At 40.7% G+C, this 15,080-nt stretch overlaps 1 protein-coding gene across 2 annotated transcripts; it reads right to left on the bottom strand.

Moving 5' to 3' along the window:
- Window positions 1–1,083: 1,083 nt before the first annotated feature.
- LOC137105592 (plexin domain-containing protein 1-like) lies at window positions 1,084–15,080 on the bottom strand. Of its 2 annotated transcripts, none has more exons than XM_067487991.1 (13): window positions 14,496–15,080; window positions 8,916–9,079; window positions 6,587–6,727; window positions 6,434–6,503; window positions 5,530–5,652; window positions 5,330–5,448; window positions 5,145–5,244; window positions 3,373–3,468; window positions 3,206–3,287; window positions 3,061–3,121; window positions 2,852–2,975; window positions 2,451–2,611; window positions 1,084–2,348 (listed from the first exon to the last, which is right to left on the bottom strand). In XM_067487991.1, the coding sequence occupies exons 1-13, from the start codon at window positions 14,569–14,571 to the stop codon at window positions 2,223–2,225; spliced, it is 1,443 nt and encodes a 480-aa protein (XP_067344092.1). In that variant the 5' UTR covers window positions 14,572–15,080; the 3' UTR covers window positions 1,084–2,222. The 2 variants fall into 2 exon arrangements, with proteins under 2 accessions (XP_067344092.1, XP_067344091.1); XM_067487990.1 differs by having other exon boundaries at window positions 6,587–6,730; window positions 14,496–15,079.

Genomic DNA, 15,080 nt, shown 5'->3' with positions numbered 1-15,080 from the left:
TTGCCTTTTGCTGTGCCGGCATTGACCTGTAAGTCATATACGAGCAAAGGTGTTTGTTTGAGAGTCTTTTAATGGTCTGTCACGGCACGTTTTCGCTGTCTGATTGTTTTTTCACTGATAGTCATGTGGAAACTGTTTTTAAAAGTTTGCTGGGTGAACGTAACACACTGTATTAGTTACAGACACTTAACACGACCGTACGTCAACATATACGCGTGTTACGTGTTCTATCGGTGACTTGGTGAAGCTAAACAAACGCTACATGGAAGTGTCGTGACGCCGGGCTTTCTGCCGCGAATGTAATTCCTTTAGCACCGCCGTGTGGCAGTGCTATGCACGGTCATTCGTCCCTTTAGAGAGCAGGCGTTTCCGTTCGTGCTGTGAAAGTAAAATCGGTGAAAACAGCCATCACATCTTAGCAGACGCCACAGTTCTTCAGATTCTTAAATCATATCGCAGAAGTCCAACACCAGACAACATGTGGTTCGATATTACAGTATATGACAGTAAGCTTGCTGACCCTCACACTTTACAGGGTTAAGCCAGGAACCAATTTGGTAACTTTGGTATGAAACGAATCATATTCAGCTTAGATTAAATGGTTAATATTTTTCTTATTATTACTTATTATTTAAATGTTTTAAGATCCAATTACCCAAAGTGAATCTCAGTATAAGGAAATACACTTAACTCCAGCAGCACTATTATTAGTATTAGTAGTAGTGAGAGTACTTTTTCTTACCACAGATCTTTATATTAGGACATGTGAATTTTTTACAATTTTTTTAGCGCCTAATCTGCTGATTATTGTCTTGATTAATTGTGCATCCATTCATCTATTATCTTAACCGCTTACCTAGTTCAGGGTTGTGGTGAGCTGGGACCTATCCCAGCTGTCACTGGGCGAGAGGTTTAAGAAAAATGTTTTAAATCATTTCTTTGTTTAAAATGTTAATAGTTCTGTTTTCAATCAGTTTCAGTTTTTGTTTGAATTTGAGACAAAACAAATACTAATTGCAAAGTTTCTGATTTCATAACAGTTTTTTGTAATGCAATACCTTTTCTATTTCGATTGCACTGCCAAAGTCTTGAATCTGTTTTATTTCACTGCATAATAAACAAACAAAACAACCCCTATTTACATCAAACTAATGTGGAGACAAACTACAAGAGATGATCTAGGTTACTCAGAACCACCTGTTCACATTTTACCTGGTCTATTGGCCACAATGCTCTATGCAATTTGTTTTCAACTCCTGATGAAGCATAATTATTATCAGTCACCAGCAGTTTTTATTAGAAGAAATTTAAACAGAGAGGCCCAAGGAAAACTCTCATACTTTGATTTCTTTACAATTCATCCGAACAATATTTTCCAGAAAAGACTGAGATGATCATCTTAATCTAAATATCTGTTGTAGTTTAGTCCACAGAGATATAACATTTTATGAATGAGTCCTTGCTCGCATAGAAGTTTCATGAAACAAAAATAACTACAGTGGCCCATAGAGCTCCACACATTGGAACTGGAAAAAAAAACAAAACACACAAGTAAACCAATAAAACATGTTCACCAATTTGGTAAAACAATGCACAGCATATAGAACAAAGTACCATCAATAAAACAGACAATGTGCAAATAAAAAAACAACAAACAAGGTTTCATTATTTAGTTGTTTCAGCAATGTTTTCTTTATCTGCATCAGTTTTCCAAAGACCACCCGCGTGTTGTCAAGTTTGTGAACATATTTTTTCTCAGTTTTCCTGTGTTTTGTCCATTTTGAAGATTTGCTTTTGCTGTGTGTTGAGCTCTGAGTGCCACTGTAATCTACTCCATAAAGTGGATTAAAACAAAAATGGTACATCGGTTTGCAGTATGAAGGCTAGTTTTGATTCATTCCCTGACATCCCCTTGCAATAATGGGTTTTGTACAGTTATATATTTGCATCTCATCGCTCCTGTACAGATGGCTTCCTCCAACCCTGGGATAATATTTGCAAATCCCTTGTGTGTAATAGCAAACAGCAAGAGACACAGAGAGTTCTGGCAAGAGCCACAAGTGCAGTTACAATAAACACTTGTCAGCTGCCAGTGTTGGAGTAGGAACATCCTGTGTCCATGATCTGCCTGATGGTTCATAATGATCCCCTTGTAATGCCATTACAGTCATCTGGATATTGTCCTTTCCTCTTCTGACTTCAGTTTTGCAAATCCAGGTCGCTTAGCAGCACTGCTCAGCTTCAATGAAACCTTCCTTTTCATGGCCCCCGAGCTCAACCTCAGCATAACTGGAATGGCAGCCCTGGTTGCGGAACTTCATTGAGGGCCAGTGGTTATTGGTGCGTCGCTTCAAACAACAGACAGCAGATTGTCAAAGGCCCGGCAGCAAACAAACATCACGCTATAGACACAAACCTTGATGGGTTAGGCCTGAAATGGGTTTTCTTACCTGCATGAGGTAGAATGGTGGAGCAACCGTAGGGTGTGTGTTGATGTAGTAGACAGCCAGCAATGTCAGAGCTACAAGAAGAGCTAAGGCAGCCACTACACCTGCTATGATGGCTGTGTTCTCCGTCATCCCGTTATGGTTTGGAGAACCTGTCTGTATATCTGAAAGGAAAGAAATCAGCGATTGCTGGTATTGTTAGTGGAATGTTACATATAGGTGGACAGCTAACCTTAAGGCACCTGGAAAGAAGTTTCTTTTTTGGGTCTTAATACAATAGATTTTCTCTAAGCTCCAGTCCAGTGACCTACAGACACTGAACCACCTAGACAGGTGAGATCAACCTCTCCTGATAGACCTTTGCTCTCTGTTTCCTCCTAGATGCTTGCTTCAGAGAAACTCACCTCTAGTGACAGGCTGCTCTTCATGTGCTGCTGAAGAAGGTGTTGGACCAGGGGAAGAGTGGTTGAAGGCACTCATAGATCCCTCAGGTAGTACCGGGTTATAGTCTTCACATGAGCCTTTAGCCTGAGCGCATAGCCACAGCAATTACTTAAGAAACGATGGAACATGGGCTCATTTCTCAGCTGTACACGTGAAAAATTGATCTCACCTCTTCAGGGCAGTTATAATCGTACCACTCTTGTCTATGCCGGTCGATCCCGTCAGAACATCTAAAAGCCAGTAAGAACAAAGTGAGAAAAGGCCAGACTTACTGTGGTTTTGATACAAGATGAATCTTTAGAGTTTCAGTCTACCGTTGAAGTGTGTTGCACCAGCCACAGCCGGTTGTCAAGTTGGATGTTAGGCAGAGATCACAAGATTTGTGTTGAAGACAAGCTGGAGAAATCAGATAGATAATGTTTTGCAGTTAGAGAATTGAATAATGAGGCAACGCTGTGATATAAAGGTTAACAATACGTACTGGGCAGAGGTGTGAACTCAAAAGTAGATCCACTAAAAATCTTTGTGGTGTTGATCTCCACACGATGATACTCATAGATAGTACGTCGCTTTGCATCTTCAAGATAAATACAAGATGTTAGAATTTTTGCAAACTTTGTGTAACTGCCACATGGTTTAAAGGCTGCTCTGCTTTTCCAGGAGATAAAGCACAAACATATGCATATGAACACAGTTAGTTTCATGTGTTTGTTATTGTAATTAGTTTCTTTTAACAAGCTAAAATGTTAATATGTACAACCTCAAATCCAAAAGAGTTGGGAAGGTGTGTAAAATAAATACAAACTGACTGCATGGATTTGCAAATCTCGTCAATCCATATTTTATTCACAAGTCTGGGAAGTGAGGAGACCAGCTGCTGGAGTTGTAGGAGAGGAATGTTGTCCCATTCTTGTCTCATGCAGGATTCTAGATGCTTAACAGTCCTGTGCCTTTTGTTGGTTGAGTTTTCGCGTATCATGCAAAAAATGTTTTCTATTGGGGAAAGTTCTGGACTGCAGACAGGCAAGTTCAGCACCCGGACTCTTCTCCTGTGAAGCCATGCTGTTGTGGTGATGCAGTTTGTGGTTTAGCATTGTCTTGCTGAAATATTCCAAGCCCCTCCCTGAAAGAGACATTGTCTGGATGGGAGCATATGTTGCCCTAAAACCTCTATGTCCTTTTCAGCATTGCTATTTTACGTTGAGTACCATTTTTCTGAAATTGTGTTGCTGCCATCAAATTCAAAATGATTAAATGATCGAAATGATTGAAACCATTAAATAGTTAAATTTCTCAGTTTAAACCTCTGACATGTTTATGTTCTATTGTGAAAAAAATATGGGTTGATGAGATTTGCAAATAATTGCATTCTGTATTTATTTTATGGTATTTTTAAATCTTCCCCACTATTTGGGAATTGGGGTTGTAGTCGTACAAAGACATTTTTAGAGTACCACTCTTTCATTTCCGTTCATGCCAAAACAGTTAAACACTATAATGTGCCTCCCATAAGTACACACTCCCAAGTCCATTCACTCCCAAACATGTGTTTTAAGTTACTATGGCTGATTAGGTGCGCTTGGTTTGATGTTGGCTAAAGCTACAGGATGTTGGGCATTAGCTGCCTGTGTACTACTGGGCATTTACCTTAAATAGTCCCACACTAAGAGGTCCAACATAACGATAGGAGAGTGAGGAAGATGTTGCTTAAGCACAGTCTGTACACAGTGACACAGGCTTGAGAAAAATGTCTAATCAGGCAACATAAACACCACCTTCCTTGCACAGTCGGGTTGTAGAAGGTTAAACTGATTAAACTGATGAACAGATTAAACTGATACAGTAAGTGAAGAGTGTCTGATAATATGGGCTAATTCTACTCTTTGCACTTTATACTACTTCTTGACCAGCCTTTGTTTCCAACATAAACACACAGCAGATCTTTACATCTCTGAATTAACAAATTTGATCAAGATATGTACTGAGCAAACATTTTATACTTGAAATCTAAACGTATTAGTGTCCTGTGGTGGATTAAAAATGTTTTGTTGAAACAGTTTAGAAATTACTCCTTATGGTGCTATCTGTGGTCAGTTGTGAGAAAGTATTCTTTTAAAAATAGAATATTTTGGTCTCAAGAACTATTGAGGAGTTTGTGGACATGGCAGCGGTTAGTCCTGAGGTTTTGAAGTCATCTTAAAATCTAAAAATTATTAACTTTATTTTTTTTTTTTTTACATTTCGAGAACAGACCTGAAACCTGTGAGGACGGGAGTAATGCCATGAAAGCATCAGACAGTCCCACTTTCACTGGATGTTCAACTGAATTCATTTTCTCCACTGGTACAGGGATCTGTAAAAGAAAAAGTAAAACATGACGCGCCAGATGGGAATTGGTTCTAATGACGAAAACAGTTTAGTTTGTAGCTATAGCTCACGTCTCTATAGTTGAAAACAATTGTTCCGTTTTTGTGGAGGGCTGCCTGGAACGTAAAAGCCCCTTCATTCTCTCGGTCCTTTAGCCGCACTTTGTCCCACTGCACTACAAATAGATTACCTGGCCAGGACAGGACACAGAAGTTGGTCAAAGATAACCAGGAGCTCCTAAACACCACTAACTTACCAGGCTCCCACTCACCATTATCAGAGTACTTCACTGTAGAGTTTTTGGAAGAGCTGGGGTCAAAGTTGGCCATGAGGGGAGCTATGTACTGTGTTGCTGTCAGCATTCGATGAGTAATGTCCCCTGTGAAGATGAACCCTGGTGGGAGCGGGGCAGAGACGAGGCACAAATGATTATTTCTCACAGCTTTGGATTGTGCTCTTCAAGAACCATTGAGTAGTACTGTCTAATACTGTGCTTTACTCCCAAATGCATGTTGTAGGGTTTTATACTTTTTATTAACCCCTTAATAGGGCGTAGAAGAGATTATTATTATTATTATTATTATTATTATTATTATTATTATTATTATTATACTTTATGCCACATCTTAGTAAATGAGTATATAATTGTATTTCTAATCCTGTTTACTTATTATCTGACCAAGTAGTATCTAATTCAAATGAGAAGCTTGTCCATTAGACTAACTTAGACTGTCAGAGAAAGTATCATCTATACCCCCTGTAACATTTGAGCTTATATGGGTTATATTCAAATGGTAGCAGTGTGCGCTAATGTCCAATTTCATCAGGGGGCATAAAGTCATGTCACTCACATCAGCCATGATTGCTTGATTTAGAAAAAGGCCCAATGTCAGGCCTATTAATACCATGTGCGTGAAAATGAATTTAAACAAACAACCCTCTGTCCTGCATTCATATTTTCTTTGGGTTAAAATGTAGGACACACATGGGAAGTCTTATAAGCCCCTGAAATCATCAAACAATTCACATTTAATTAGATTTATTATAGCTTGGTATCCCTGAATATTTCCCCAGGGACAAAGTGTCCTTCAGCACACTGGCAGACGTTTTGTCTTATGAATGATCAAAGCGGATGAGTGCTGTCATGATATCAAGTAATGAAGAGTGAAACTTACCTCCAGTTGCTATGGTAATTTGTCTCAAGTAGTGACCATAAAAAGGAAAATCAAAAGAAAGGGCCACCCTCTGTGGACAAAAAAAGCAGACATGGCTGGATGGTAAATCAAACGGTTATGTGTGCATGCACACGTGTGTTTGCGTGTTCTCACCGCTGCCTGTCGGTGTGCATTGGACAGTATGCCATGGATTCGGACTTGGCTCTTGTGCAGGGTGTTTAGATCTACCCACAAGTCTTCAGTCCCTCTGTCTGTTGGACCAAAAATCTGCCATCTGTAGTAACTGTGGGAGTCCTTCTGTGAGAAAGAGGGCACTCATCAGGAAAGTGGAGATTTACGTTCACATTTGTGGTGAACGTTATCAAAATCTTATTTGCAAATGCTTCTTGTTGCTTGGTCCATCAGTTCTAGAAATCCAGTTAAGTTAAAGAAGCTATATCAAAGAAACATAGGAATCGAACTTCTTTCTCAAGGAAAGATTTCTGGCTGAGTGACATTAACACGACAGAAATCGGCATATCCACCAGACAAAGAAGAGTTTCCTCTGTCTAGTCACTGTCTAAAGTTTCTGACGTATGTTTATAACTTTAATGCTTCGATAATAGTTAAACTGCATGTCCTGTTAAATTGCTGTTCGGTAGAAAGGAAACGTCCCTTTACACAAGATATTGTGTTGAAAAGCCTCTGTGCACCATATGGAGGCACAGTATTGGATTGTGGGGCTGCATACATGGTTTCCAAACCATATTTTGGAGGTGTGATACTAGCTGCAACAATTATTCATTATGTCTTTGGACAGTAGAAGGAATTTTATAACCCTTTTTGAAGATGCCCACATTGACATATGTTTCCTCTACAGAATCTATATATTTTTTGCTTATAGATGAATTGTTTCATCATCATTATCATAATATACCAGCTTTTTTGCCACGACACGATGATAATGTTGATAAATCAGAAAGGATTGGGGTTGATGCTAATGTGGACAGTGGTTCCCAGTCTGGTTGACAGGACCCTTTGGTTTGAAAATAACTGAGGTTCTCTTGAGAAGATACACTCTTCATTCAGTTGGTCTGCTCACAAGTCAAAGCCTCAGAGGAGAAGACTTTGAGTAATGTGGGAAGTTCTGTACGGGAACATCTGGGGATTTGGGTCTTTCTGTTTCTGTCCTTACAGTTCCACTTGGGGGAGCTGTTTACACGTTGCACACACTGCATTGGCAGCACAGGCCTTGTCTTTCTACAGCTTTTCAGTGTTGATGGCATTATTAATGTATGCCACAGTTCAAGGTGACATAGAGCAATGGTTCTGGGGTTTAGTGTGGGCTCAGAAAGTGGAGCAGTTAAATGCAGCACACTCTGGCTGCTCCATTTACAGAAAGTGACCCACTTTTCCCCCCTCATCTCCACTGCCTGACACATAGCTTGTGCTTTCTAAAGGGGGTGTGGGCTTGGTGAGGAGATGGGAACAATCATATACTTTTCCCTCACAGCTGACTGCATTATTGAGGAGATTCTTGGAGAAGAGTTGGAGGGTCTCGGAAGTTGGAATTAGACCTCCCAAAAAAGGCAACAGCAGCAGTACAACAGGGCTACTTGTTATCTTGTCCAAGGGAATCATTCACCAGCACACATGAACAACCTCGCTTAAGCAAACACTGTAAGTTGGCAGCCCGTGGTGGTCATCTGTTTTCAATTTGAATTGTAGGGAAAGATGAAAAAGGGGGAGTTTTACTGAGGCTGAATCAAGTGACAGAGACTCTGACCTATGACTAAAACCTGTCTTACGTGTTTAAACAAGCACAGACAGATCATATAGATAATGGATGAGAAATATTACACACTGAATTCACCAGGCAGACATCCAGTGACAATGGTTTCATGTAGCGTGCAGTGTATCAAAGACCTCGTTTGACCTTTTACTAAAGTACTATCACAGTGAGATATTCATAGTCAACTTCACTTAACCCTCATCTCTACATATAATAATCTTTTGGTTTCACTTTATTCATTTATCCATGTGGACATTATTTCAACTGATTTATTGTTGCGAAGGGGATGCTGACATTTTGTGACCATGTTAACAATATCATTTTTTTATGATTTTCCCTGTTGTTTGTTTGGGATTTTTACATGCTCTTAGATTTCTACTGCCTCTTTCAGTTATTTTTCTTTGTCTCCCACTTCTTGGAACAGTCCACATTTTTTCTACTTCCAGATTATGGTCTTCACAGTTGGTACTGGCATCTCTATATGCGTAAACATTTTTATCTCTATCTCCAGCTTTATGAAGGTTTAAATATATAATTTCATTGTCTTCCGATTCCCATTTTGCCATTGGACGTCTACTTACTTGACAATCTGCCATCTTGATTTAACACACTACAAGATTATTCACCTGATTTTACAAATTGAAGTTATTTATCAAAGGGATTATCAAGGAAGACACAAATGTTTTGCTCAACAAAGTTGTTGTAGCTCACCACTATTTGGGTGATGTTGTCTGGCAGGGTGCTGACATCGACTCCTCCTTCAGCTCGTGTGTTGCGAGCCTCTCTGTGTTTGTGTGGGGTCTGCTGGTCCCTCCTGGTTGTTTGAAAAGCGGACAGTTCCCCATCTGTCCAGGGAGGATTTGGACTCAGTGCATCTAGAACAAGACAGGCATTATGGTAACTGAAAAGAGTCAACAGTCATATGAGGGGCCATGCATGCAGAGACAACCAGGAGGATTGAATCTAGGAACAAAGAGATGTCCCTTGAACTGTGCACGAGAGTTTTCATTTGTCAAAGATTGTTCCTGTTGTAGTAATTCTTAATCTGTGAGTGGCTATCAAGTGGATACAAACTATAGGTTTTTCAGTAAATAAAGAAACAAATATTACGTGTTTGTGTTTTGTTTTTTTAACGGCAACAGCCGAGGAAGTTCCCTTCCTGTCCCGCAAGATTAATGCTGTATTTTAAACAGTAACCTGGCTGTTGGTGCTGCACAATATCTAAAAAGAAAATTGCTGTATATTGATAGATGAGACATACACTAGATGACTTCAATAGCTGAATTTACCAATAACTGATAACTGAAGAATCATTAGGGTGATGTTTGTGGTAGAAACACAACTGACCTACAATCTGCACTGTCCTTGAACGCCTCACCAAGGAAGTAAGATGAGGAAGAGCTGGTGACTAACTCAGACTGTGGGTTCACACATTGGGCAGCTTTTGTCGCGTTTCCATGCACAGCACTGGGATAAAATTTTTTAAAATATTGTAAAGTAAAATGACGTAATAAAGCCAAGTAACCATGGAAGTACCGTCAACAAAGTAACTTTTATTTTGGTCAACGTTACCTGTAGCGTCATTAATTTGCCTCACTTGATAATCACACGTCTTGTGAATATTGTGCAGGCGCACATCACAATGACAGAATTGAAACGAGATGCCGTGCAGTTCTGCTCCATGTGGTCAAAAGACATCCTTGCTGAGGGAGAAATGATATGAAGAAAAGAAAATCTATGTGAAGTTTGTGTTTGTATTGTAATTATGAAGCTACAGCCGGCAGTTTGGGGTAGCTTGGAATTAAGACTGTCCAAAAGTAACCAGATCTGGCTACCAAAAAGCTCACAGACTGACACAAAATACAAAAAGCTGTACCTCACCCAGGAACAGTACCTGCATAAAACCTAAAGGGAATTTACTTAGAGAAAATACTATGCTACAGAGGGGGAGTAAAGATTTAAGAGACAAAATGGGACAGGAAGAGACATAGAGAGGTTGTCTCATTCACAGGGGAGGTAGCTCTAATGAGGAATCTTGTTTGATTACAGTGTGGCTGAAGCTATTTTCACCGCTTCAGAACAAGAGGTTTCCAATTGGGTCAGATCAGCAGCACTCATCTTGACCATCATAAGCGGCTGAGGAGGCGTCAAGTGGCATATCAGGGACTAAGCATTAGTAATTACAGAATGTATGTTAGCTACACTTGGAGTGGAGACAGTTTACTAGTAAAGAAGTATCTCTAAACTTGATAGGTCTCTTTGCTTTACAAACTTCATATGTGATAAGCTTGTTTTGTGCCCTGGAACTCCTCAAATCTAGTATAACTCTGAATGTTTTTGAACAAAAAGAGGCTAAAGGAGTTTTAACGGCTTTACATGAAGACTTGCGTTATGCTGATCTCAGTAGTATCATGCCTGGCAGACATGTGTATGTGTAGTTCGCAATGGGAATGTGCAAACTGATGCGGAAAAACATCCTGCTGACTTTGAAACAGGGCCCAAAAATCGAGTCGCTCAAGTGACATATGTGTCAAATGTGCCTGCCAATAGCAGGTGGCTTCACCGTAAGAGCTGATGCTCATTTTATTAGTGTAAAAACTAAGGAAATCATTCTGACAGTCCCCTTAATTTAAAGTATCGTCAGTAACTGCCAGGATGATGTCAGTTTCCCTCATTGCATCCACAGAGTTCCAGATTTCCTACTGTTTAATCCAACATATCAAGCACTGCCAGAAGTGTTGACCTGAGTGCAAATGAAAACCCTCATCCCGAAGGCTTATTTTGTAAGAATATCAAATGCTGTCAGTTGTTTTGCGATTATTGCACCTGCATGGCAGTAGTTTCCATTGTATCGGCCTGCTCGTATAGGTCTGCATTGCAGCATCTACAAATCTAGTGGGTGTTTGGAGTCACATCGAACTAGGACGCGGCATTTTGAGCCTGATACACTGTGCTATGGATTTACAGATTGTGTTCATTCATTTCATTGCCATTTCCCACGCAGCATTTTCCCATTTTCCCTGATCTCTTGCTCTTGTTTTGTGCTTTTCCGTGAACATACAGTAGCTGTGGGATTACTGCAGGCTTCTTTCAATTATTGATTTTGCTAGATGAAATAAGTTCAAACTGTTTCCTATCATCATCTATGAAAGACAATAGGTCACATTTGAAAACACCTTCTAAAAGCCAGACAGCTGTTGACAACAGACTAGACAGCAACACAAGCCATGTTCCTCAACTGAGACGAAAGCTAATGGACTTTCAGGCTGTTCCATTGGATTGAAATCCAGGGATGAAAAATACATTTCCTCTGAAAATAATCCCTTTCTGGGTAAAAGCACAATACTTTGAAGTAAAGACGGAGATCCACCAGAGGCACGAAGCATTTCCCGATTGTGTAAAGGAGAAGAAAATGATCAACGGGCCCTGCAAAGGTGAATAAAAAGCAAAGCTCTTTGCTCCAGAGGCAGATACAGTACGAACAATTACACACTGTACAAGCACCACAGAGGAGAGATAACAGTACAGGTAGAGTCTTGACCCTGTAGCGATTTGTACGTGTCTGTTGTGATCAGAGTCATTGTTAGTGCCAGGATGGGGATTAGCAAAACACATGGAGTCGTCTGGCAAAAGAATCAGAAGAGGAGCAGTGATCGTAGTGCTAGATCACTGCTATGTGTCATTGCAGTTTAACAGAGTGCTTTTATTGTTTTTTCCGGTTTTAAAAGGCTGATCCATGTTAAAACCAGCGTATGGCGTGGGAGAAAGTAATTTGGCACCTCACGTTGACAGGAACAGCAGTAACCATAACACACAATCACAAACGCTGACAGCTGGACTGATAAGGACATGGAAAGAAATGGAAAAATGTGGCGTTTAGATAAATATGTACAAATGGGTCCGGCTTAGCTGAGTTTAAAAAATGTTTGATGTTGCAGATGAAGTGTCATGGAGCTGTTTTGTGTTTACATTTGGTACTGATTTTCCATTTTTATCACAGCTGACATGGAGTTGTTCCAGTTTGCAGATGGGCTCGGCCAGATGTGGGTTACTATCTGTTTTTTCAGTGTTGAGTATTAATGGTCTTCACAACGGGAGATTGTTTTCGTAGGAATTGACTCTAGCTCCTGACTGATCTAATCTCAAACTCATCAGAATGAGAATGGACTTTAAATTTTGAGAGACTTTGAATGTAATTATTAATCACTTGTGGTTAAAAAAAGCTTTTCTTTTGATTTTTGTTTTGATATATTCGCAGCCCTGCAACACTTCTTAGTCTTTTCTATGTAGTTCACTTAATTCCAACTCTAATAATCTCTTCATTAAACATTTTGGTAAACACTCATTTATTGATGGCTTTGGATCCAAACTGTCATGTCTTTGGCAAACCTCTGCAAATCTGTATCTATGTGGTTGTGTTAAATATAAGCTGAGGTGCCTTTGTGTTACTCATAGACATTAATCTTGACAACTGGCAGCATCTGCTGTTTCACCGATTTGTATAGGAATTAGCAGCTGCACACACAAAGCCTTGCATGTCCTCTAGTTGGAAGCTGGTAGAGTGGTTTTCTTCTCCAGTTTGTTGTCGTGACTCTGTTCTTCTTTGTTATTAATATGGTAAAGCTATGTAAAATGTGGTCTGGACTGATTGGCACAATCAGACATGCTCACTGTGCCACATGTAGTAAACTGGGATCTTTCTTTGTAACATGATGGACTCGTCGTGCAGCACCGAGATGCTTTAGCTAGAGTGGACCAGAGTTTCAAGGCGGACGTTTGCCAGACTGACAGTAAAGAACTAGTGGCAACAAAGGTTTTTCTTGGCTCATGTCACGTTTGCCTTTGAGAAGACAGGCAATGGTCCGGGTGGTACATGGGCATTGCGCTTGCGTGAGATGAAATAACTCTTGATACCAGCAGATGGCACTAGTCTGTATGTGTCATCCAAAAAGTGAAAGGGAAAACAAATCTTGAGCAAGGCCGGGGTTGCCATGCTATAGTTGCTGGCGGTCTTCATGGTGCTGGGCCTTCAGAGCATGAAGACGGCCATGCAACCAATTCTGTGTAATTCTACTGAAGTATTAACTGCTCTGCAATAGAGGTTTGGCACGGTCTGCAGTCAATCGTGAAAGCAGAGTGGATAGGGCAGATATATTTCCCTCACTTCACCTCCGAGCTTTGTGCATCACCTGTTTAGATGATTTAGGAGCTGTTCTACTTTCTGGTATGAGCAAGCACTATGAGGAAGTTTTTCAGGCTGTGGGCAAAGGACCCAAAATAGACAAGTTGCTGTGCAAAGGAGACTCTGACAACTGGATGAAGTTTTGCTTTCAGTGAATTTAAGGCGAAGATGCACACAGGCATTTTGCTGGACTCTGTCTTATGTGAGGGTGAGTGTGTTTCTGCGGTATGTGCACAGTGTGTTGAGTTTTCCTCTGCAGAGCTAGGCCCTTTATCAGAGGGAGTGGGACCACAGGAGAGGCCAGAGAAACTGGAGCAACACTGATTGTCAGAGGAGGAGTGGCAATGGAAGAACGGGGCTGGCTAAAAATAATGCATCTCCAAGGAGAACAAAAATACATACATGCACATCCACACATTCAGGCAGATGCAGGGACGGACAGAGCACTACACAGCATACATGGAAAGGGGATGCACAGTGGGTTTTAGGTGATTCGACGCACATTGAGATCTGGCCAAGCAAACACAGAAAACTAAAAGTATTCCAGGCTCAGCTGCTGCTCTCATTGACTTTTTTTTTTTTGTACTTTTCTCAAAGGCCTGGTGGAATCAGAAACACAAGTCATAATTGCAATTTCTGGTTAACCCCAAATATTTTGAGCTGTTAAAAATGCAGGATGTCCGATCCCACGATCACATGCATATTCCTCAAGCAAATGAACACCAGACACTTTTGAAGTCAGAAACGCAGAGGTTTTGCAATGGCAACCTAAGAAAATCCAGACCCACACACAGTCTTTTATGTGCTTCCTATGGGCAGCACAGAAAAATGTCAGGGGACCTGTTACTTTTGCACACACACGCATACACAGATACGCTATTCCATGGAAGAAAGTGCGCAAAAGCTTTTTCAAGGTTTTTTCAAACATGCTTGTTCCGTGAGTTTGTTGCAAACACTTCAGGTCATTTGAGGAAAGCCTTTAACCTTCCCCGAGTCCAGTCTGCTGCTAGCTGTTGCACTTGCAGTCGTTTGTCTATTCTGATGAAAAGCAGTCAAAAATGGATCAGTATTAGAAAGCATGTGAAGACCTGAGAGCCTTCCCCACTTACCTTCACGCTCTTGAGCCCAGGCTCCACCAAGCTCAGCCTGGGTGAGACAGATGAGGAGAACAACACAAAGCCCCATGTCCAGCCGACCCCAAATCTTTATCACTCCTCTTTTCTTCGTGGTGTGTCGTCTCTTCCCGTTTCCCCTCTCACTTTGCTGTCAGAACGGGGAGCCTCACTCCTTCACTCCCCCTCCTTTTGTCGCTCTCGCTTCGTTTCTGCTCTCCCACAACTGCTTTTCCTCACCTCCTGCCAAGGTTTACCGCTTTTATCCCTCTTCTGTCTCTCTCTTCTCAACTCTGTCTCCTTGTTTGGCTTTCAGACTAACTCCTGCAGTGATCAATTCATGGCTGGAAAGCAGTTGACAAACAGCTGTGTGTTGCAGAGCGAGGAGTTTTTCACGTCTTTGCTGCAGAGTTCTGCTTTTCTACTGCTTTAAATAACTCTTTGGTTCCCTTTCCGTCCGCCTGTTGCCTGCTGTCTCCTTACTCATGATTATTTTTTCTTCCTAAATTAATCAAAGCTCTTGAATTTATGCGAGTCTTCACCCAAGACAAAATATTTATGTATTTTTCTACATTTTTCCCT

Source organism: Channa argus, chromosome 20 (assembly GCF_033026475.1).
Source record: "Channa argus isolate prfri chromosome 20, Channa argus male v1.0, whole genome shotgun sequence".
Taxonomy (NCBI): Eukaryota; Metazoa; Chordata; class Actinopteri; order Anabantiformes; family Channidae; genus Channa; species Channa argus.
The sequence above is the reverse complement of the archived record's forward strand: the minus strand, read 5'-3'. Positions and strand labels throughout refer to the sequence as shown.